General features: G+C 52.0%; 1 protein-coding gene across 8 annotated transcripts in view; it reads right to left on the minus strand.

Moving 5' to 3' along the window:
• SLC8A3 (solute carrier family 8 member A3) overlaps window positions 1-22,692 on the minus strand; it is a 145,202-nt gene extending 122,510 nt beyond the window's left edge. For 2 of the 8 annotated variants that reach the window (XM_045448146.1, XM_045448143.1), the window contains exons 1-2: window positions 21,706-22,441; window positions 69-1,914 (exon numbers count right to left, since the gene is read on the minus strand). In XM_045448146.1, coding sequence (XP_045304102.1) covers window positions 69-1,852 — 1,784 coding nt within the window. In that variant the 5' untranslated portion in view covers window positions 1,853-1,914; window positions 21,706-22,441. Of the gene's footprint in view, window positions 1-68; window positions 1,915-21,705; window positions 22,442-22,583 lie in introns of those variants that run through there. The other 6 variants (XM_045448144.1, XM_045448140.1, XM_045448141.1 and 3 more) reach the window with 5 other exon arrangements.
• Window positions 22,693-23,970: the final 1,278 nt, after the last annotated feature.

A 23,970-nucleotide genomic window follows, 5' to 3' on the forward strand; every position in this document is an offset into this window, starting at 1 on the left:
GAGTTTTAACGACAGAGGAGATGACAAGGGATGGAGGGGGGCGGAGAGAATATGGAAAGGTTACTTACACAGTTTCGTCATTCTTGAACTCCAGCTCCCCGTACACGTCTTCAAAATCCTCACCACCACCCTTGGCTGTCCCCTCTACTGTCCTAAAGGGGACGATTACTGTGCCCCGGGCACCTGATGTCCGCAGAACCTTGACTTCCAGGACACCAATACTCTCACTGACACGAATAGTGTCACACTCAAAAGTGAAGATGCCTGCGTGATCATCATCCAAGATGGTGACTGTGGCCACATAAGGGGACGCCAGGATGGCCCGAGGCAACGGCAGACTATTGAGTACTATTGGAGGAATCCCTTCCTCTGGTTGCTCCTCCTCCATCCGGACGTTGCTCAACCTCACGAAGAAGTGTTCATCCTCCTCAAAAATGTCATCATCAATGATGCCCACAGAGAACTCCTTCTGGGTCTCTCCTGGCTTCAGAACCACAGTGCCCTCCGTGAACTCGTAGTCAGCCCCTGCATTGGCAGAACCATCCTCTGTTTTGTAGTCCACGTACACGGTCTTGGACATGTCCCCCCCTTTCCTCACCACTGTCAGGAGTACAGCCCCGCAGTTCTCCAGGCACTGGTAAGAGCATGGGTCAAAGAAGACCTTTGAGACGAAGTCCTCGGGCTCATTGGTGTGCACCTCGCTTATGCTGGAGGCCTTTTTGGCTTGTTCTGCTGCATGCTTCTTCAGAATATTGCCTGCGCCGGTCATCATACGGGTCGCTTGGATCCGGTAGAAGGCACGGCTCTTCTGTTGATGGGAAAGAGCATAGTAATTGGCCATCTCTACCAGCTGATCTAAGTCCTTCTCTGGGTGTTTTTGCTTCAGATCCTTTAGAATCCGGATCATCTCCCTGCGGGACTCATCCACTTCCTTCCCTTCCAGGGGCACCAGGTTCCCATCCAGGAAGTGGGAATTCATCATTTTCCCATCCATCTCAATGCCCTTGGGGTGGTTACCCTCTGTCTCTATGATAACCCCTCGGTGTTTATCGGTGCGGTACTTTTTGTGCATGTACTTGTAGAAGAGCAGTCGCCTGTCTGCCACCCAGGCCAGAAGGACACACACTGGAAAGAAGAAGAGAGTGAGAAGGCCTTCCCAAACCTGAACCACACCAGGAGAGAAGACCGCCAGGATCATATAGAGCCAGATGTAGGCAAAGATACTCCAGGCAGCAGTGATGAGGAAGACCCGGAGGTGCTTGATCTTACGAGTCTCTCCGTCAGGGATCACGGAGACGCAGATTCCAATGATGATGAACATGTTAAAAGCTGCACTACCTACGATGGTAGAAGGTCCCAGATCCCCAGCGATGAAGCCATGACCACACACCTCAATTAAAGACAGAAGGATCTCCGGAGCAGAGGAACCCAGGGCCATGAGGGTCAGGTTGGAGACAGTTTCATTCCAGACCCGAATTGTCGTCGTGCTGGTCTCTCCGTTGGGCTTTTTGACGGTCACCTCTCTCTCTTGAGAAGTGATGACTTCAATAGATGCCATGAAGCGGTCAGCAATGATGGACACCCCAAGGAACATGTAGATCAGGGCCACAAAATAGACAATGACCCTGGCAATCTTGTCCCCAAGGGAAGGGTTCTCCGGGTACCAGATTGGTAGGATGACACCCTCCTTGCAGTCCGAGGACTCTGAGCAGGACTCATTGTTCTGTCCTGTGCTGGGCACATCCCCTGAGCCACCAGCCTCCGCCCGGAGACCATTCAGGAAGAGCACAAATGTAATCAGCCCAAAATGGAGGAAGGCAGAGGTGAGAGGCTGTAACCTTAACCACGCCATACACAAGACTTAGCCGCTGGCTTCCACTGCAGCACCAATGGTCCTCCCGATGGGCCAGAGACCTAGAAAAGACCAGAGAGGCAGGAAAAGGCATGAGGAAAAGGGGGACAGCAAATGGCGGGTTCCCACCAATACAAACCGACGTTTCACCTTGAGCGACATATTGCACTAACATATGGGGCAGTCTCTCACTCGGAAAAAAAAGATGTCAATGGGAAGCACGAATAGCTGCTCTGTCCACAGGACCATCTGGTGGAGACTCAGTTGAAGAATGGCTTAAAATAGCTGGGAATACTGGTAATGGAAACATAAGTGATACCCTTCTAGTCCTGTCTCAGGCCCCACTGTTATCTGTGAGAGTTAAGAATCAACCGAAAATAGGCCAAGCATGACCTGAATCTTCATCCCCACTTATACTGTTTCCAGGCTTCTTCACCCCTACCATTTCCACACTCAAGAATTCTGCATGGCATACGTGCGCCAGGGTATACACCGAACTTTTTTCACGGATGACTCCCCCAAAATAAAATACGTTGCCCTTTGTGCAATTGAGCCCACCTGGGAAAACTTCCTTCCCCAAATGCAAAACTTCTACAGGCAAGCCGTAATTCTGACATTGCTTGGGGAATCAAGAGGGTTGATCGGGTGGCGAATGCTACCTGCAGTATAGCTAAACGGGGGCCCTGAAAGCTGTGCTCAAGCCCCAATACCCAGCAGCTCTTATGAAAACTTGCTTACGAAACAGCTGAGGCATCCAGTTACAGGAAGATGAAATCAGTCAGCCACTCAAACTCCACACCCAAACACTGGAAGGGCCGAGTGATAGAGATCACCATGACTGAAACGTTCAAGTGGCTCTCAAATACTTTTTTTTTTTTTTAATCGTAGACACGATTTGGGGGTGAAATGCAGCCTCATCCGCCGGCCTCAGACCAGTAAGAGCGGAGCACGAATTCAGAAGGAAAAGAAACTCAACAGAAACTACGGATTCATCTTTCCACTCATTGCCTCATTCAGACGCAAGGAGAATGCAAATATCCATGTGATAGCTCTAAAAAAAAAGAAGAAAAGAAAAAAAAAAGGAAAAAAGCTATTTGCCTATTTTTCCACCTCTGCTGCGCCCGTGCGGGGTACCTTTAGTAACAGAAGAATGCTAATTTGCGTCTGTACAGTACCTTAAAGGATTCAAAGTCCTGTCCTCCACATCTGTCCCCCTTTCTCCACTGTTTCCCATCTCAGAATATGGCACCTTCATCCACCCTGTTACTCATGCCAGACAATGGGTATGTGTCTGCAGGCCTTCCCTCTTGCTCCTGTCCCTTGTGCACCCAGCACTGAAGCCTAGACTCTCCCCCCACCTCTACCAAAACCATCACAGCCACCATTACTCCTCACCTCACGAATCTACTGCAGTGACCTCCTGACCGAACTCTCCACTCCATTTCCTCAGACAGCAACAGTCGCCTTTTCTAAAAACTCCAAACCTACACTGTCACATCCCTACGTGAAGCCCTTCCGTAGTTTCTGCTTATCCTTAATATAAAGGTTCTTTACCATCACTGCTCGGCCTTTTGGCTAAGATCAAGTGTACTATCGGTTCTCATCAGTTTCAAGATTCTTTACCATGACCTACAAAGTCTCCCCCTTTATCTTCTGCCACTCTCCCTCTTAACTGCATTTCAGCAGCAATGGACTTCATGTCTGGCCCTGGATGGCACCAAGTTATTTTCCACCTCGGGACCTTTGCACACATGACATCATCCACACACACCTCAAATGACTATTTCTTCTTGGTGCCCCTACTCTTAACAAGGCTTTAGATCTTAGCTTAATATCACGGTCTCAGAAAAAATTACTCTCACTCCTAGAGACGGTCAACTTTCCCTGTTATGTCTTCTCATCACACTCTCCTTTTCCTTCATGGCACTTATGAAACTTTGAAATTACATGTTTATTTGTGGGGTTATATAATGAATGTCTAACTCATCCATTAAACTGTGAATAAAATCAAGGCAGAAAGACTGCGTCTATTCTGTTTATCGTGGTGTCCTAAGTAGTCAATTAGTGCGTTCTCAGCAGCTGTATGTTTTTGGAATAAACAAATATAGCCACTAAGGAAGCGTCCTCAGTGCTATGGACTGAACTGTGTCCCCCAGACCCCGCCATTCATATGATGAGCCCCTGGGCCCCAGTGTGACTGTACTGGGAGGCAGAGCTTTTAGGAGGTAATTAAAGTTAAGTGCGGTTATAAGGGTGGGTCCTACTCTGATAGGATTGATGGCTTTATAAGAAGAGGAAGAGAGAAAGCACTCTCTCCCCACCACATAGCCAGAAAGTGGCACAGGTAAGCCAGGAAGAGAGCTCTCTCCAGAAAATGAAATGGCCAGCACCTTGATCTTGGACATTCTAGCCTCCAGAACCGCGAGAAAATGGGATTTCTATTGTTTAAGCCACCCAATCGGTGGTATTTTGTTATGGCTGCCTGAGCAGACTACTACACTCAGACATCAGCCTTCTTTAAAGCCATTGTATGACCTGGATTATAGCCATTTGCTTTAGAAAACAATATAGAGATCTCATAGACATATCCTGACTAGATTTTAGAGGCTATGTATGACCTCTTTAAATTGTACTCAAAGAGAAATTCCCTTCAGGACACAGTACACCTTGGTGCATACTGTAGTCATGAAGGCCTCCCTTCCAAAGAGCTCCATGGATTAACTTGGTTTCATATTCCCCAGAATGGCAGCCAAGTGCTGAGGCCCACATTCCCCACGGCCCAGGTACTTGGGGTCATCACAGCAGGTGCCTGGGGCTCTGACCGCCCTCAGAAAAGAGGATATGAGGATGACAGTGGAGGAGTGGGGCAGCTGGAGGTGTTCCGTATCCGTGTTCAAAGGTCGAAATGCCTCTCAAAATCTGCGATGAACACAGATCCCCCCACCCTGGAGAAACGTGGACAGAGAAGGATCTTGGCACTTGCCTTGACCTCTGAAAACCCTCCATTTTGTGGATTCTGATAAGCCCCATGCAGTAGGAGACAGAAGGTGGGCACAGCTGGAGCAGCTCTTTGATCAGAAGCCAACATGGTGACCGGAGGAGGCAGCTGCGTGGGCCAGCCAACCTGAAGGAGGTGGGCTATCCACAGGTTAGGGAAGAGGGCTGGCTTTCTGAAGCCAAAGGACATGGGACACTTAGGTAGTAGAGTTTTCCTGATTAACAGGGGACAGGGCTTCCTCTGCTCCCACCCGGCAGGGAGATAAGGATCGTGGTCTTTGCTCTCCTAGGTCTTGCAAACCACCTGCGACCACTGGTTTTCTGGAGAATACGCTGTCATGTGGTCAGAATGAGGGGCCACTCTAGAAAGACTGTTCCCTGGGGGCCCCTGGGGGGCTCAGTCGGTTAAGGGTCCGACTTCGTCTCGGGTCATGAGCTCGCCGTTCGTGGGTTCGAGCCCCATGTCGGGCTCTGTGCTGACAGCTCGGAGCCCGGAGCCTGCTTCGGATTCTGTGTCTTCCTCTCTCTCTGCCCCTCCCCTGCTCATACTCTGTCTCTCTGTCTCTCTCTCTCTCTCAAAAATAAACATTACCAAAAAAATAATAAAGAAAGAAAGAAAGAAAGAAAGAAAGAAAGAAAGAAAGAAAGAAAGAAAGACTGTTCCCTGAGAAACAAATAAACTGAAGGCAAAGATGAAAGAAAACAAGGCAGGAAGGTAGGTAGTAAATGCCAGCACTAAGTTCTTGGAATTGACGGTGGAAAATGATCTGTGAATTCCCAGTTGTTCCTTCCGGCCCTGCCAGGAAATGGTTTCTGCCCGAGATGTCAGGGGGACAGTGGACACGGTGGACAGACACAGCCAATAGTCATTTTTGTGTGTGTGCTGTTACCCCAGCCCCAGACACAACTGAGGCAGCTCCCGACCTACTGGGGACCCACCCCAGCTCCTTAGAGAACCAAATATCTCCTGTGGTTCCAGAAGGCTCTTAATCAGCCCTAAAGTACGTATACTCAGGTATCTGACTCCATTTGAGAGCCCCAACACCTCCCCAAATAGTGAAGATGTTAATAACAGTAACTAACATATCTAAGTGCTTCTCGTGTGCATAATGCCCAGTACTTACTTCCTCACTTGATCTTCAGAGCAATCCTATGAGATTAGTACTATTTTTATCCCTGCTTTATATTTTGGGAAACTAAGCCTTAATTAAGTCATTTACTCAAAGCATAAAGCAAGGAAATAAAAAAGCCAGAACTCACACACAGATGACATAAAATTTATGTTTTTAACCACTCCATTTTACTAAGATGTCCCACTTTGTTGTACAATGTCCATGGCCCCATCAGCTTCCACTTTTCTTTTTTTTTAATTTTTTTAATATTGTATTTATTTTTGAGAGAGAGAGAGAGAGAGAGAGAGAGAGACAGAGTGAAAGTGGGGGAGGGGAAGAGAGAGAGGGAGACACAGAATCCAAAGCAGGCTCCAGGCCTCTGAGCTGTCAGCACAGAGCCCGACGCGGGGCTCGAACTCATAAACGGTGAGATCATGACCTGAGCCGAAGTCAGATGCTTAACCAACTGAGCCACCCAAGTGCCTCTCAGCGTCCAGTTTTCTGTGGACTTTGAAGCAATATGACTGACCCATGGACCCTGATGGGGGAGACCAACCATGTGGCAGAGCTACCTAGTCCCCAGGCTTACTGGTGCACCCTGGCTGGCTGAGGCAGTCTCCCACCTGAATACTCTCTTCCCCTTCGGTTCAGTGTGACAAAATTAGCCAACGCCTATGATCTGTCAGGACTCTACCAGATGCCAATGGGCAAAATGAAAAGTAACACACAGGCTTTGTCCTCAAAGGTACAATCCAGCAGGCCCGGACAGCTGCACAAATAGGCATTTTTACTGTGATAAGTGAAGGCGCAGGCAGAATGTTGTGGGAACATGAGGAAGGCACTGAGCCAGCTTGGGGATTCAGGGAGGCGTTCTGAAGGAAGTGATCCTTGAAATGAGTCTTCAAGCCTGAGTGAGCTGTGGTCAAAAAGAAGAAGGAAGAGAGAAAGAGAAAGAAAGAAAGAAAGAAGTGAGGAAGGAAGGAAGGAAGGAAGGAAGGAAGGAAGGAAGGGAGGGAGGAAGGAAGGAAGGAAGGAAGGAAGGAAGGAAGGAAGGAAGGAGAAAGAAGGGAGGGAGGAAGGAAGGAAGGAAGGAAGGAAGGAAGGGAGGGAGGGAGGGAGGAAGGAAGGAAGGAAGGAAGGAAGCAGGCGTGATGGAGGGAGGGAGGAGGGAGAGAGGGAAAGAAGGAGGGAGGGAGGGAGATAGGGAGGGAGGCGAGGGACGGAGGGAAGGAAGGAAGGAAGGAAGGACGGAAGGAAGGAAGAAAGGAAAGAAGGGAGAAAGAGGGACATTTGAGTCAAACGGATAGACCAAGAAAAGACATGGAGACATGGAAAAGCCTGCTGTGTGCTTGGATTTACAAGGAATTCAGTGTGAGGGGCACCTGGGTGGCTCAGTCGGTTAAGCGTCCAACTCTTGGTTTTGGCTCTGGTCATGATCTCACGCTTTGTGAGCTCGAGCCCTGCATCAGGCTCTGTGCGGACAGCGCGGAGCCTGCTTGACATTCTCTCCTTCCCTCTCTCTCTGCCCCTCTCCCACTCACTCACTCTGTCTCTCTCTCAAAAATAAATAAACTTTAAAAAAAAAACAAGGAATTCAGTGTGAGGCAGGAGAGGCGAAGACGAGTGGCCAGAAGACTGGACACGTAGGAAGGACTCGGTTCATGGCAAGTCTTATATGCTAGGCTGAGATGACGGGATTTCAACCCAAGGTCAGTAAAAGGCCAATGAAAGGATTTTAAACAGGAGAACGACATGGTCTGATTTGTATTTCAGAAAAACCAATTTGGCTAAAGGGTTTAAGATGGTTCTTCTGTTTAGAAGAACCAGACCGGAGCAGGATGATCAGTGAGAGATCTCTTGGAAACACAGCAGATACAGAGAAAAGAGGGTGGGCCTGGAACATTTTCTGCAGATGATGACCCTCTGTCCCCAAGTCACATTCTTCTTCCTCAGCCGAACCAATGCCCCAACTCAGCCCATGGCTTCTCATCCCTTTCCTGGATTATTTTCCGAACACCCCCAGGGCCATCTGCAAGGTGTCTGTGTCCTCAGCAGTGGCTCCTGACATCTTTTAATATCACTGGCAAATTTAATTAAAGTCACTGTTCCTCTGCTCTTCCAGATCATTAATAAAACAGTGCCACCAGGCCAGACTGAGCAAATTCTCCCTCCTGCTACGCCCTCCACTTTCTCCAATGGGAACACTGCTCCAGGCCTGTCACCAGCCTGGGTAGAGTCGTCCTGCTCTGCTTCTAAATCTGGGCCCCTGCACAGGCGTCACGGCCAATTTACATTAAAGTTTTAGTGCAGCCGGGCTGCACTGGATCCAACGTGTCACCGGAGTCCCTGAGCACTGCATCTTCTGTACCTCCTCTGCCTACAGGGATGACCGTCGGTACAGAGTCCTCTCTGGTAGTGCTCCCCAGAAACACAGGAACGAAATCCCTTGCACCCGCAAGAGTGGGAAAGATGTGACCTCGGCTGCTTAGGTAGTTTGTCACACTGGAGCTTGGATCCAAGGAGGAAAACATAATGGTGCTGGGTTTTGTGCATTATTATCTCTTTGAATCTTCACGGTGAAGGAGCTGCTATCATCATCGTGCTCCGTTTTGCAGGGAAGCTAATTTGAGCTCCCAAAGATTAAGTGATTTGCCTAAAAATCACAGTAAGTAGAAAACTAAGCATCTGAGTACTGGCAGCCCGACTCTGAGATATACGGTGTCCACCACTGGCTTGGGACGGACCCTGGATTGGGGGACCCCTTTGAGCAAGGGCCCAGGAAGGATGGGGTAGGCCTTTCTGGGTGTGCATGAGCTTGGCAGTTCTCCATACTCCAAGGCAGCCTGGAGCACTGACAGCGCCCCAGATTTGAAAGCAGGCGACAAGAGCTTTTTCCACAAGCTGTAAGAATTCAAAGAGTCAGTGAACCTCTCAGGGGGTTAGCTTCCTCGTCCAGAAAACTCACGTCGGGTGGGATGGTCTCCATACGTCCTCTTTGACAAAGGTGCCCCGACTGCAGGCAGGCCTGTCTCTCCACGGGCAGGGAACCGAAGGGACACATTCAGGTTAGGTTGGCCCATAGCCCTGTGAGAACCAGGCACAGGATTCAGACTCCCATGGAGCCCTGAGAGTATAAGAGGGTAGGTTGAGGGAGGACAGTAGGAAAGGGGGGGGCCCAAAGAAAGAGTCAAGGAGAGCCTACCTTCTGGATCTGCCAAAAGCACATTGGATCAAATCCATTTTGTAAACAACTGCTCTCTGAATGCCCATTTGGGGCCAAGCTCTGTGCTAGTGCGTGGGAGTGCAGCCACGAATGAGCTACACCACCTCTCCACCCTTACAGAGTTTTTATCTTCTGGTGAGGGAGGGAAGCAAATACGCAATCACAAGAGCGAGTGATTGCAACGATGCCACGGGAACGAAGATCTTTTACTTGTGCTGCTCTAAGCCCTCAGGTTGGTCACTCCCAGCTGTCTCAAACCACGAGGGCAGTGGCTGCAATGCAGCACGGCTTCATGACAGAGAGAACCTCGCAGTAGTACGTGGTATGGCATCTCACCGTTCTTGCTTCTCCGATCTCCTGAGCTTGTCGTATTTGCCTTCCCTGAAGACCGTCAAATTCGTAATAACATCCAAACCACAGGAAACCCCATGGGACCCTGCTGACGCTCTCCTCGGTGCTGTCGCACCAGAAGTGGGAGCCTCCCCGGGGGGAGTAGGGCACCAGCAGGCCCTACGCACCTCATGCTTTGCACACACCATCTTAAAAATGCCAACAAAAACAATAATCATATCTATCCATCAAGGACCAGCTCTATGGCCAGAACTGCATTAAGTGCTTTTATGGCTGCTATTTCATACCCAAGCACCCCACGATAAGACACGTATTATTATCTGTGTTAGAAATGAGGGGATTTAGGGGCGCCTAGGTGGCTAAGCTGGGTAAGCATCCGGCTTCGGCTCAGGTAATGATCTCATGGTTCGTGAGTTCGAGCCCCATGTCGGGCTCTCTGCTGTCAGCACAGAGCCCGCTTCAAATCCTCTCTTCTCCCCACCCTTCTGCCCCTTCCCTGCTCACTCTCTCAAAAATAACACATATAATTTTTTAAAAATTTAGAAATGAGAGAGGATTTGGGCTCAAAGATTAATAACCCACCCAAAGCCCACTAGATGAGCACTACTAGGCTATGAAATTTGGTATGTCCAATGCCCAAATCTGCTTTCCAACCCCAGGGGACGAGAGGGATGGTGGAAAAGCAGGGTAGGAGTCTGGAGCCCATAAGTCAAGAACCGCGGGTCCCAGAACCCTCAACCTCCTTTGGAAAACCTTCCCCGACAAAGCCCTCTTCCTCCACCTTCTACACCTCATGGAAACTCCCTGAGGGACGTCAACTCTATACTGGGAAGCCTTATTTTTTTACTTTTCTGTCTTAGGACAAGTGGTCACACTCAGTGAAACTCTACTAATAGGACAAAGAGGTTGGACGTGACCTCTGACATCCTCTCTGCCTCTCTGCCTAAAATTCTACGACTCAAGGGCTCATTGATTCTACGATTCTAAGGTTTACCGGACTCTGTAGCAGCCAGAGGTTTTTGCCCTCTGCAAGTCTCTGGCAGGTCTAGGATGTCACAAACGATGAGAGTGGGCCGGAGACGTGGGAAGAGGAAAGGCTTTGCCCTCCGAAATTCTGTTTCTCCCACCGCTGGATCTACATCTGCCTTTAAGTCACCCCCCAGCCCCCCACCGAGCTGGAGGCAATGATGGAACTAGGACCACATGCTGAAGAGGGATGTGCATTAGAATAACTCTGGAGCTCTAAAAAAAAAAAAATACAGACACCTGGATCCAGCTCCAAACCTAAGTTCTGGACTCTCTGGGAGTCCTAGATATTGAAGTGCCTTAAAATTTCCTTGCCTGATTTTGAGGTACAACCAAGGCTGAAAATCCTGGAAGAGAAGACAGGAATGCAGCCTGACCATGACATTTGTGTCTTAGGGATTCTGACCATGAGAGACTTTCTTTGGACCAGGAGAAGAACTCTTGGTGTATGTGACATACACTGTGAGCTGTGACGTACAATGGGTAGCACAAAGTCTTTCTGTGTCCCGGACAGATACCCCACACTCCTGGACTCTTGCCTTCACACCTTGCCAAGGATTGCCTACCCATCCAAGTAGACTTTCCCTCTGTGGCTCCTGAAACCTGCCGTCTGCTTGGTTTACACGTCTACTGAGGAAACAGAAAAGATCCAGAGGTCCCTCCCATTTTCATAGGAAAAAACGACGCTGCTCTTCCATTGCCAGCAGGACAGATTTCTAGTTATTTTCCCTTTCAGCGACGATGGCTTACTTGGCTTGTCCACACTTGTTTCCTCATGGTCTCTTAGCTTGCTCATTCATTTATTCTTTCATTCACGCATGCATGCATTTTTTATGAAACCCGGTCGGCGTGCCATGGGCGGACTTTCACAGAGTTATGAAAATTACTCTGATTTGTGCCCACCTCGTTTTTTTTTTTTTTTTTTTTGCACACTCCAAAAAATTAGAATAAAATTTCCTAGAGGGTAGGAATTTTTATCCCTTTGGTATTTCTATATCCTCAGTGCCTATATCAGTGCCTGGCATATAGTAGTTACTCAGTATATATTTACTGAATGAATAGATACATTCGAATAATTGTGCGAAAATAGAAAGCATAAGATCCAGTCATTTCTCCCACTCTTGGCAGCGTTCGTATGGAGCATCCCATCTGTCGGGGATGCTGTGAGAACGGTTTCTCAAGTCTGAGTAGTATGAACAAAAAATAATCCCCTGTGAGGAGCACCCACTTCACTTGAGGCCCGTGACAGAAAACCAAATAATTACAACAAAACAAGTACTAGATTTGGAAGCCTGTGCAATGTGCCAAGACAGCACGGAGGAAGGGAGGCCTCATGCTGTGCCCGGAATCATCAGGGCCAGTTTCATGAACCAGGCCACTTGAGATGTAGGATTTGAAGAAGGAACAGGAGTTAACTGGGTGGAAGCCAGCGTGTCTCAAAGAAATAGCAGAAAGCCTGTGCTAACGAGCACGGCAGCCTGAATGAGGGTGAGCAGTGTGGCTGAAGGAACCGGGCACCGGAGCAAAGCTGCGGAGATAAGCAAGAAATCGTTCACAAAAGGCCTTGTACACCCGGCCGAGGAATTAGAGCGTTATCCCGACGGCAACGGGGAACCGCTGAAAGTGTTTCGATCACAGGAGGGACAAGACTGATGTTTTTCCTCGGGATAGGAGGCCTAGCACGAAGACAGCGGGGAAACCAGGTAGGTGAACAGAAGCAAGGAAAGACCGGAGGAAGGAAGACGAGTCCAGAGTCTCCCAAGGCATCTGAGTATGAGGGGGCCAGAACCCAAACCAAGGCAGTGAGAGCGGGCCTGTGGTGGAAGGTGTGGACCTGTGAGCTCTTTAAAGTAGAATCAATACGTTCTGGGGCGCCTGGGTGGCTCAGTCCGCTAGGCGTCTGACTTCGGCTCAGGTCATGATCTCATGATCTCACCGTGGGTTCGAGCCCCGCATCGGGCCGCATGCTGACAACTCAGAGCCTGGAGCCTGCTTCGGATTCTGTGTCTCCCTCTCTCTGTCCCTCCCCTGCTCGTGCTCTCTCTGTCTCTCAAAAATAAACAAACATTAAAAAAAAAAAAAAAAGTAGAATCAATGCGTTCTGGAGACCAACTGAAAAGAGGAGGCCGGTGAAAGAATATAAATGAGGCACGGCAAAAACCAAACCACATCAGACACCCTCTTCCTCCCCTGGGCCCTGCAGAGCTCCTCCCGCGTCAGGGATCTCCACAGTGCCCAAAGGCACAGAGGCCAAAGGAATCAACACAAAACCACTGAACTGAGATACACATTTTGTGTTAGGGACATCCTGTAGCAAATGAGGCCAGCGAGGGTCCTGGACTCTCCAGGAAGGAAGTAGGAGGGCCCTGGAATTCAACCAAAGCATGGGGGTGCTCCCTAGTCTGGTCACCGTCATCGCCATTTGCTCATTCGATCATCCAGACTGTGATAAACTCTGGAGACGCAGCGATGAAGCAGGTCTGGTCCCTGCCATGGAGGACAGCAGAGAAAAGCTCCCAAGATCAGGATCCAAATGCGAGCAAAGGATTTGGGGATTTGCGTACACAGAGCGGGCGGAGTGGGATTTCTCACGTCTGTCTCGAATGAGCGCGCAGTGTCACAGACAAGAAAACAAACTCATGAGCACATTGCCCCTGTGAAATACTGCCAGCTAGAAAAATTAGAAGTATTTTTTAAAGATCCAAAACATTGGGAGGAACTCAAATCCTAGAGTGACTCCGAGAAAAGCCTGACTCTGCTCGTGGTTCGTGAGAAGAGTCTCTGTGTGCCCATCACAGCTGCAGGTTTTTGGTTCGGCCCGGGTTTGTGTTCCCGAACGTACTGCCCATAACATGCCACGCTCTGTTCTAGCTACTGGAGATTCGCTGTTAGACCTCTCGCCTGGACTCCCGCCGTAGCTGCCGATCTTGCCCCTTCTCTTGTAGTCTACTTTCCACAAGACGGCCCAAAATGTCTTTTTAAAACCTCAATCAGACCACGCCATCCCTCGCAACCTTCTCTCCCTGCAGAACTCCTCACCCCCTTTCTGCCTTCACCTTCTAACTTACTGCCCTTCCCTCCTGCCACTCTGTTTTGCTGCCTGCGTACTCCCCTGTAGCGAAGGCGGTGTTCTCTGAGGTTTCTAGACCACATCAGCCGCGCACCTGCCCTAAGACCTTTGCATTTACTGTTCTCTCCGCTTCGAACACCCTTACCCTAAAGATCCCCATGGGTCACTGTTTCATATCACTCAGGTCTCAGATGCCAGCTTCTCAGAGGCTTTTCCCCTCCTCGCCTTATCCGAAGGGGGTCCCAGCGTCCCTGCTGGCACTCTCTGGAACACCATGGTTCGTTTTCTTTACAGCACGTATCACCTGCTGAAATCATCATTGTTCCTGTTAGCCTATCTACTGGTTTATCGTAGACTATAAACCCCATGGTAGCTGGAAACCTGTCCCTCTTGTTCGCCTTCTTGCTGACAGCGTCTTCAGGACCTCGGCCGGCGCCTGGCCGAGTGAGTGTCGTGTTTGCTGAGAGGATCAATGCTGCCTCTGCAGAACCGAGCAAATACGGGAAAGAGGCACCAACGAGGGGGGCTTCAAACCTCCTGGGAAGCTGGAGGGTAGAGAGGTAAACGGTTAAAGCCACTGGCCGCACAGAGCAGTCTGTTTCCTTCCTTCAAAAGAACAAGGGCACACAGTGTTTGGACAGCAGTTCTGAGGCTATCCCTAAACACGATTTCTTCTCTGCGCCACGGCCCCCCCGTTGGCACCTTATCCCACAGTGTGTAGCATAACAATAAGCAGCATGTGGGGTGCATCAATCGCCCTACAGATCTTAAGCCAACACTACATGCCAACGGTTTACAAAGGCCTCCGCACTCACCTGGCCTCACGTAATCCTTTTGTGAGATCGCTCATACAGATGAGGAAACCGTGTGGGCTCAGGTAATTGCCAAGAATCTCTATGCCAATTAATAAGGGAGCCGGAAGCAAACCTTGGTCCTCCGGCTCCCCGAGGGCTCCTTCCACGAAGCCTCCGGGAGTTTAGTCATTTCAGAAAGGACCAAGAGAAAACCTCTCCTGCCAGGGCTGGGTCAAGGGAGTGAGAAGCCCAGGGCGGCCGGAGGGGGTATTGCTCCTCCCTCTCTCTGTTCCCCAGAGAAAGCCACCCGTGCTCTATCTTTTGGGGTTGCCCACGGAGAGAGGAATGCCACCCCTGTGCCCTGCTGCCTACACACCAAGGGGAAGCTGGTGATTAGCTGCCTTTATGTACCTTTTCCCCGGCTCGTTCTCCAGAAGCCTGATTTATTTTAATGCCATTTAATTTCTCTTAATTTTCAAATGTTGAAATATGGAATTAAATCATATCATTGCCTGAATGGAGAACAAAGGGGCTCTGGCAAGCAGTCAAAATCATCTCTCTGAGCCACGGCTGGGGGTTCTCTTGTACCATCAGCTCTAGGGCACTCTGGGCCTCCTTCAACAAGAGGGTGCCAGGGGCAGACTCCGAGGATGGGAGGGGGGTCAGCTGTGCTCTCTCCCCACTCCTGTCACGATTCCCCTCAAAGCCAACTCCCCCACTGCTTCCTCCTGAGGGGCCAGAAGGCACAGGCTCAACTCAGCTCTTCCAGTGTCATAGGGGAGAGAGGACGCTGGTGTGGCAGGGGGCGGCCAGAGCCTCTGGAAAGCTCCCAAGCAGAGCAGTCCCACAAAGACCCTCAGCAGAGTCTGCGTGGCTCCAGACACAGCCTTCCTGGACGGAAAAGGAAGCGGGGCGCAGTGCAGGAGCATTTGGGGTCTAGAGCATTACTGGTCATTCTGTGAATGCCCCGCAGTGTTGTAGGGGGAGGGGACTCCGTGCAGGAGTGCCAGCCGAAGGCCATCAGGACACTCAACCAGCTCGGGGCCCGGTGTAGGCCACACACCCAGAGAGTTGAGTTGGCTGGCCATGCTGATCTCTAGAAACCCAGTGAGATAACAGACACAGCGGGGACTTCACCACTGGCTTCTTTTATGATAAATGGGACAGATCCCCTTTCCTGACCCCTCAAAAGTCAGGGAGGTTATTCATTTATTCACTCCTTCCTTATTCGTTGAAACGCCCACCGCAGCATGTGACAGAGAGCGGGAGAGAGAAAAAGCACGTGGTCCAAGAGGGGTGGGAAGCCACCTGGAAAAACAAAACAAAACACCTGCATTTCAGCATGTCCGCAGATGCGGTGTTAAAATCCAGAGGAAGGGACTGCTCTCCGCTGAAGCCTTCCCATCAGGAAGAGGCACTGGAATGGAACACTGAGGAACAGGTGAGAAGGAAGCCATGAACAAAGGCACAGAAGAGGAAAGGACAGGTTTACTGAGGTGCTCACACAGGAACTGTGGGGCGAGAAGCTTCACATGCAGTGGCGAACCAGGCCGTGGAGAGCCTTGAGTACAGGCAGGTGGACAGCGGCCAAACACAGGAGGCCCCTCAGGGTTTCTGTGTAGAAAAACGGCAGGCAGGCCCAGAAGGGTGTTTTAGGAGGGGGTTCTTGTACCAGTCTTTTTTTTTTTTTTTTTAACGTTTACTTATTATTGAGAGACAGAGAGACACAGAGCGTGAGCAGGGGAGGGGTAGAGAGAGGGGGAGACACAGAATCCGAAGCAGGCTCCAGGCATCTGAGCTGTCAGCACAGAGCCCGACGCGGGGCTCGAACTCACACACTGCGAGGTCGTGACCCGAGCCGAAGTCGGCCGCTCAACCTACCCAGCCACCCAGGCGCCCCGATCCTGTACCAGTCTTTTTTTTTTTTTTTTAATTTTTTTTTTCCAACGTTTATTTATTTTTGGGACAGAGAGAGACAGAGCATGAACGGGGGAGGGGCAGAGAGAGAGGGAGACACAGAATCGGAAACAGGCTCCAGGCTCTGAGCCATCAGCCCAGAGCCTGACGCGGGGCTCGAACCCACGGACCGCGAGATCGTGACCTGGCTGAAGTCGGACGCTTAACCGACTGCGCCACCCAGGCGCCCCCCCTGTACCAGTCTTAATGCGAATTGGAGGGTGAAGCTGGGAAGGCGTCAGGAAACTATTTTATGTAGTTTAACAATAACAGCCACTACTTCACGGGGTATGGTAAGGACTGAATGGGAAAATCCAAGTCAAGCATTTGGCAACCGAGTATCTGTCAGGTGGTAAACTCCTAGAACAGTAACTATCCCCGGTACCGTTACTATTTCGTAAGAGCTTATCAGATGTACTCAGGTGCGGGTGGTAGGGATAGAGAAGATGGGGAGGGACTTCTAGGACACTAGCAATATTCAGGCAAATAAGGCAGAGGAGTCAAAGATAAACTTGGGGATTGTGAGCCAAGGTGACTGGAAGTCGGATGGTGCCATCAACAGAAAGTGGGAAGTCAAGAGAAGCAGCTTCTAAGGACAAAGACAATTTCAGTTTAGCAGAAACTCGGTTTGAGGCGCCGAGGTAGCACCTTGTCAGAGATACTGTGCAAGTGGCTGGAAACAAGACACTGGGCGTGGGGAGCTACAGTGACAGGGGAGCCACCATCACGGCACCAACCACTGAGGGAGACTGCCGAGGGCCAGTGGGGGAGGGGAACGAGAGGGAGGAGAGACCCCTGGAGAGGAAGAGCAAGGGGGCCGCCTAGAGAACTGAGGGTCCTGGAGAGCTCAGTGTGGCGGAAGCCAAGAGGGGCGAGTTGTCTGGAAGGAACGGTCGATCTTATCTGATGGCGGGGAAAGAGATCAGAAACGAGTTCCTATATCTGGGGAAGTGAGAAGTCCTCGGCGGACGGCAGTTGAGCAGAGGGTAGCGAAATAGTGGGAAAGCATGGGGCTAAGTGAATGAGTGAGGTGACGAGATGGAGACAGATGTTTACTCTAAAATTTCAAGAGTTTGGTGAAAGCTGGCTGGAAAGGGAGCAGGAAGGGGTAGGAATCGGATGAGGGACATTCTTTTCCAGATGGCGCTTGCTGAGCATTCTAAGAGTTGGAGGGAGGGGATCCAGTATGGAGGAGAAAGTGCACAAGGCAAGCTGATGAAGACAGTGCAGGGGCGGCCGCCAGGCACCATTGCAGGAGAGGAAGGGAGACCTTTTCTACTCCGAGACTAGTAGCAGGGCAGGTGAGGAACGAAGTGGGCAGGTCCGGGTGCAAAGGAAGAATGCTGACCAAGTGCACACTGCCTGGCTTCATTCTGTAGGACGAGCGTAGCAGTGCCCGGCTCTAGGGGCCTCTCTTCTCAAACGGTTTCAGAAACGACCACAGGGAAGCCAGGGCAGGATTTCAGTTTCCAGTCCCACTTCGGGATCCAGGCCCCCCACGAACCAGCGCCCCTGCATACGACCAGGGAGGCATGATTTGTCATGGCAAGTATCAAAGCAGTACATTTCATCCAGGATGAAACAGAGCTGTTGTCTTGGGTAGACGTGATTCTGTATACCATCTGCAAATATGCTTGATTCTGGAATTAGTCTTCATTGACTCTCCATGTTATCAAAAACGACACATATACATACACATACACATATACATACACACGTACATATGCATATACTTGTGGTTCTCTCTATCTAAACATCTTGCTCAATAGTCTCTATGGATCCAAATACGGATCTGAATCCTCCTTACCCTTCCAGACCTCAGAGATCTCAGGTCTTTGGCAGTTCACCTGGCTTTGCAGCTCAGTAGACGAGGAAGTGTGTTTTACATCTGCTGGAGCCACTTTTCCTTCTCTTTTCCCTAGGGCGCCTTGTCAGTGTGGGGTTTAGAGCGCCCATACAAAACACAGACAACCAAACACAAGCCAATCTCATTGAAGAAAATGGGGGAATGTCTTCCGAGAAGAGCAGCTCCGGCTTGTGGGCTAAAACAGAATGAGGAACCCATACCCCTCCCTCACAGGCCACCCAGAAGATGCCCAAGAGTTTCTACTGAGGCCTCCCAACTCCCTGCCTTGGTCTCTCTCCCTACATTCCAGTCTCAACATATCTTCCCAAATGCAAATCTGAGCAGGCAGTTCAGTGCTAACAACCTTCCTAAAGCCCCCACTGGAAACAGTGAAATTCCTTAGCACGGAGTACAAGCCCTTCAATGTTTGGCCCCTAGGGTCCTCCAAACCCCTCTCCCAGAATTGTACCCTCTGTCTTCAGTCATTTGGAAGAGCCATTATCCGTGGTAGGCCTTTGCATATGGATCCCCTGGGTCATAACACTTTCTCCCCACTCCCTTCTCTGCTTTCACCAACGCCAACCCCTACCCATCCTATGGATCCCTTGGGTCATAACACTTTCTCCCCACTCCCTTCTCTGCTCTCACCAAAGCCAACCCCTACCCATCCTTTCTTTGTGGGATGGCTGTCCCTAGAAGTCCTCCTTAAGCCCCCAGAAGAGGTGATCTCCCTACATGTTTCCACTACACCCAGGATTTACCCACCACTGAAAGCAATCACTTTATACGGTAACTGCAGTTAACTAGTTGATGATCCCTGCTGGAATGAAGGTGTGTTTATGAGGAAAAGGACCATTCTATTTTATTTGCCTCTGTACCAGGCAAATGGCTGGCAGAGTAGGCTGTCGTTGAATACTTACTGAACAAATAACTAACTGAATAAATGAGTGCTTTTTCCTTTCGGAGACCGATACATTTCGGAACTTCACCAAATATTTGAACCTCTAGGCAAAACCCCCAGGCTTGAGTAAGAAGGGGGTTGCCCTCTCTTCTTACCTAACCTTGGTAGCTTAAGGGGAAGCCAAGACGTGTGACCCATTTCCCCAAATCCAGATTGTGAGCAGGGATGGACCAGGGAACAATGCCCCAGTGACTACCATGGACAATACCAGCAACTATGCCCAAAGACTGGCTCAGGGACAGGGCAGGGATGGGGCAAGAACACACTCCCCCAGCTTCAGGGTTCCAGCCCAGGAAGGAGCCTAAAGGAAGGAAATGTTTTTTTTACAGGGTGAGTTTGTTATCCTTGTTCTCTTTTCTCTGATCAGGAGACCACGGAAGGCAAGTACAAGAGACACCAAAGTGGAGATCAGAGGACCAGGAGCGGAGAGGAGGGATAACTTGGCTCTTCAAGTTCATTCGTTCATCCAGCATTTACTGAGAGCCTACAGCATGCCAAGCACAGTGCGAAGTCTTGGGGTTACGATGTGAATAAACACAAGCCATGTTCCCTCTCTTCATGCAGCTTCCTGTCTAGAGGTGTGACTAGCATTACTCAATCACGTAAGTAAATTTAATGTGCATCTTTAAGAGACTTCAAAATCATAGGTTCAGGTTATGAGTGTATAGAGAGGCTGGCCCAGTCAGAGAAGGTCTGGAAGGCTTCCTGGAAGAAGTAACCAATGAACTAAGAGCTGGAGGTGGAAGAGGAGTACATGAGACAAGAATAGGGTTGGAGTTTAGGGGTGCTGGAAGAACAATAAAGCATTCTGGGTACAGAAAACTGCATGAACAGCCTTCCTATCTCCATTAAGCTCAAGAAGGACTTCAACCAAGTTCATTTCTTTACACTCCATCTGCTTCTTCTCAGCCCAATACCAGTATTTTATTTAAAGGAAAAGGCTAGGAAGTGGACCTGTGGGCGGGGGCTGCGGGTAGGACTTGTAGATGGTAAGCTGGGGTGATCAGCCCCCACCTAGTCACCCTAAGCTCTGGGATCAATCATTCTGGGGCGAGGAGGTGCAAGGCACAAGAACGCAGGTTCCTCTCCAACTTGGGAGGCCGGCACAAAGAAGGGCCGGAGGAAGGCCAGCGCCCCAAGAGTGCACGGGTCCCCCTGTTTCAGGAAGAGCATGGCGCAGCAGCTATATTTGAAAATCGAGGTAAACAAGCGCTCAGCTCAAGTGGATGGGGCACAACAGCTGTGGAAGATTAATCACACGCGGCCGCAAGTCACGAGGTCGCCAGAGGCCCTGAGGGTTCCCTTTCGGTGCCCCACCAGCAGGCCGGCTGCTCGCCCATCACGTACCCACAACTCCCCAGTCTCGGGTGTTTCTTGACCATCATGGGGCTTGGAGCCTCGCTGCCTGCCCTTCTGAGGAACTGCCCCAATTTCTACCCTCTGCCCAGGAGCCCCAACCACCAAACGTTCAGGGTTTGTTTTACACTCGCCAGAAAAGACCAGCGAGTGAGTGAGTGAGAGTGAGAGAGAGAGAGAGAGGCGGGCAGCAAGCGGGTAAATTTATGGCACTGCATTAAAGGCATTTGTTCTATTTAAACCCCCCCCCCACTCCCTCCACGGTTAAAAATAAAACACACTGAATAAAGACGAAAAACTGCTTCCCACCCCCCACCCCCGGAGTAAATCGCTTTCTACATCTCCCCCAGTGGCTCAGGTCCTCGGAGCAGGTCAGGCAGGGTCTGCAGAGCAGCGCTAGCCTCCGAAAGAGGGCCTGTGTGCGTGCGTGTGGTGTGTGTGCGTGTGTGTGGTGTGTGTGCGCGCGTGTGTGTGTCTGTGTTGGGGGGGGGGGGTAGTTACACACCTCCCTTCTCTCCACCTGGCCGCGGCCCGCCCAGACCCCCGCGGTCGGGAGGGCCCAGGACCGGAGAAGCCCTCTCTCTCCCCGCCCCCTTGGCCGCGGCGGGCCGGTGCGCCGGGGCTGCGGTTCCCGACCCGCGGCCGCGGAGTCCCGGGGTTGGGCGCGCGCGTGCGTGTGGGGCCGCGGGCGCGCGCCGCGGGGGACCGCTCTCGGCTCCTAGCCCCCGACCCCGGCCGGCACTCACGGCCCGGGAGCGCCGCACGCCCCGGCACGGCCGGCACACGGGCACACACGCAGCCGGCCCGCGCCGCAGCATTCGGTCCCCCCGCTGTGCACCCGCCGCCCGAGCGCACACACATGCCCCGGCGTCTCGTTCTGCCCCCCCACCCCCGACCCCCCCCCCCACCAGACACTCTGCCACAATACCACCCCCACCCCGGGCTCCGCAGACAAAACGTTCACTTTCCGGGGCACCCTCCCCCCACCTCTCCAGGCACTAAAACCCACAGGAAGGCAGCCCGTATGAATGATCTTGAGAAATAACTTAATTAACACAAGCATTCCCAAGCGAGAGCCCTCCGGGGAGGGGGGGCACCTCAACCCCCCAGCCTCGGCCGCCCGCCGAGGGGGAAGGGCAGGAGGCTCACCCCATTACTCACCGTTTCCTCCCGGTCTCCGGAGCGGAGTGGCCAAGCGAGGGGGAGAGGAAGGTGCGCGACGCCCCGCCGCCCGGCTGCTCAGCGGCCGCAGCGGCTCATCGCCCCCGCGGGCTGCCCGCCGGCCGCAGCCGCGTCCGGGGCATGTCAGTCGGCCGCCGCCGCCGCCCGCGGGGCTCGTGGGCTCGCAGCCTTCGGCGGGGCGCGCGGGCTGCGGCCAGGGCAGGGGGCCTGGAGAGGAGCGGGGAGACCCCCCCCCGCCGAGGACCCCCGGAGGAGCCCGGGCCGGGGCGCGGGCTCGGGAACTGAGCCCGGGGAGGCCCGGAGTCCCGGCCGCCGGCAGCGGGGGGATCCCTGCCGGGAGGGGCGGGAAGGCGGGCGGCCCGGCGCGCCCTGGCGGCTCCGAGGGACCCCGGCTCGCGGCCGCGTCGCCGGGGCTTTCCCGGGGCTGGGCGCGCGCCGGCTCTCCGCCTGGCACGCCGTCACCGCGGGGGACGTGTCGGCCTCGCCGCGCGGAGGGTTCGCGCGGAGGGGCTGGTTTCTGGGCGAGCCGCGAGCTTTGCCCATTAAGCTGCAGCAAGAAGCCAAATCAAAAAGCCAATCTCCAAGCCTCCCAACCGAACGTCACCCTATCAGCTGGGAGCCAGGGAGCCGCACCGAATGACAAGCCGCGCATATTTATCCTCGCGCGCCGAGGGGGATTTTCAGATAGCGCCCCGAGCAGCCGCGGGCGAGTGGACCTGCGCCTCGCGGCCCGAGGGCCCCCGGGGGGCCGAACGCGGGCGGAAGCCCTCGCCCGCGGCCACCCACCCAATCGCCGGAGCCCGGCGCCCGGGCGCCTCCCGGCCGGCGGCACTCCCGACACGGCGGCGCGTCCTGACCTGGATTCCGCGGAGTCCGGGGCTCCGGGCGGCGGGCGGGGAGGGCGGCCAGGCGGGCGCGCGGCACCGGCTTTCCCCTTGTCCTCAGGAGACGCCGCCTGCAATTCCGAAATGAAGTCTCCACCAACACATCTGTGGTTTTTAAATATAGCAGGGGACGATTACCCAGGCAGGGTCCACCCAGGCCTAAGGGAGGAGTTGAGGGGGGATGGAGGTTGGCAGGGGAGGGAAAAGAAAACTCCCTTTTTCCCTCTTTTTTTTTTTTTTTTTTTTTTTTCCCCTTCTGTTCTTGGTGCAGAACTCTGTCATTTTCTCAACCCAAATCAAACAACAGCTTGTGCGAGACGCTTGGGTGAGCGCTGGTATGTTGGCTTTTGGGTTTTTAAGGCTAAAAATAAGAGGGGGCTGCGTCCCAAATTGCTGCCTACCCTGGGCCTGGAGCCTGGAGGAGAGATGGTCTTTTGATGCAGCAGCAGAAGTAGGGTTTGGGGCTTGGCTCAGACAAAATGTACACACGCAGCCTGAAATCGGATGCCTGTAATTTCTTCTATATTTGTCAGGCGTGGTCCTGGAGGCAGGAGGGATGGCCAGGCCTCCCCTAAGAATGAGGTTTCATCTAGTTTATCGGTGGCCATTAGGCAGATCTAAAACGAGCTTGGTGGCTGGCTGGGCCTTTGTAGAGACAGCAGTAGGGGTGCTGGGGCAGAACAGAAAGGTGGGAAGTTGTTCACCTCAGGTCTCTGCAGCCGGAAGCAAGTACGAAGCAAGTACGAGGGGCCAAAAGAATGATACTTAGCAAGTATGGGCACCTCCTTAAGGCCAGGCGCCTTGCTAATGAATCTGATTGCATTATTTTATGTCATCCTCGTGAAACTCTGTGAGATAAGTAGAATTATTAACTCCACGTTTCTGTTGAGGAAATTGAGCCTTGGAGAGGCCAAATAACCATCCCCGGGGCCACAAACAGCAGAGCCAAGGATTGGAATAAGGTGGAACCAACTAGAGTTTTCACTGATAACCACAGCAGTATGTGCAACTCCCAGGATCCCCAGCTCCCCTGAGTTCTAGAACAAGATTGGTCCAAAGAGACAAGTGGGCATAGGAGTTAGAAAGTGTCTGAGCCTAGGACGACTTGAGTTCTTTTCTGAGCCCTTGACTCAGTGCTCCTTCAGCATATCATGGGTGGCTTCCACCCTGAGTTGGGTCCTGGAGGTGCTCCTAACTGAGCCTTGTGATCTCAGCCCTGCACCTTCATGGCCCTTGAGTTCGGTGGTTAGGGCTGAGACACTGACTCTGTAGGGTTTCAATAATTTCTAAAGTTTGAGGATTTTAGGGTATGTCACTGGTGGGATTTTCTTTGTGTCTGTTTCCATGGAGATCCACAATG

This window comes from Leopardus geoffroyi, chromosome B3 (genome assembly GCF_018350155.1).
Source record: "Leopardus geoffroyi isolate Oge1 chromosome B3, O.geoffroyi_Oge1_pat1.0, whole genome shotgun sequence".
Lineage (NCBI taxonomy): Eukaryota > Metazoa > Chordata > Mammalia > Carnivora > Felidae > Leopardus > Leopardus geoffroyi.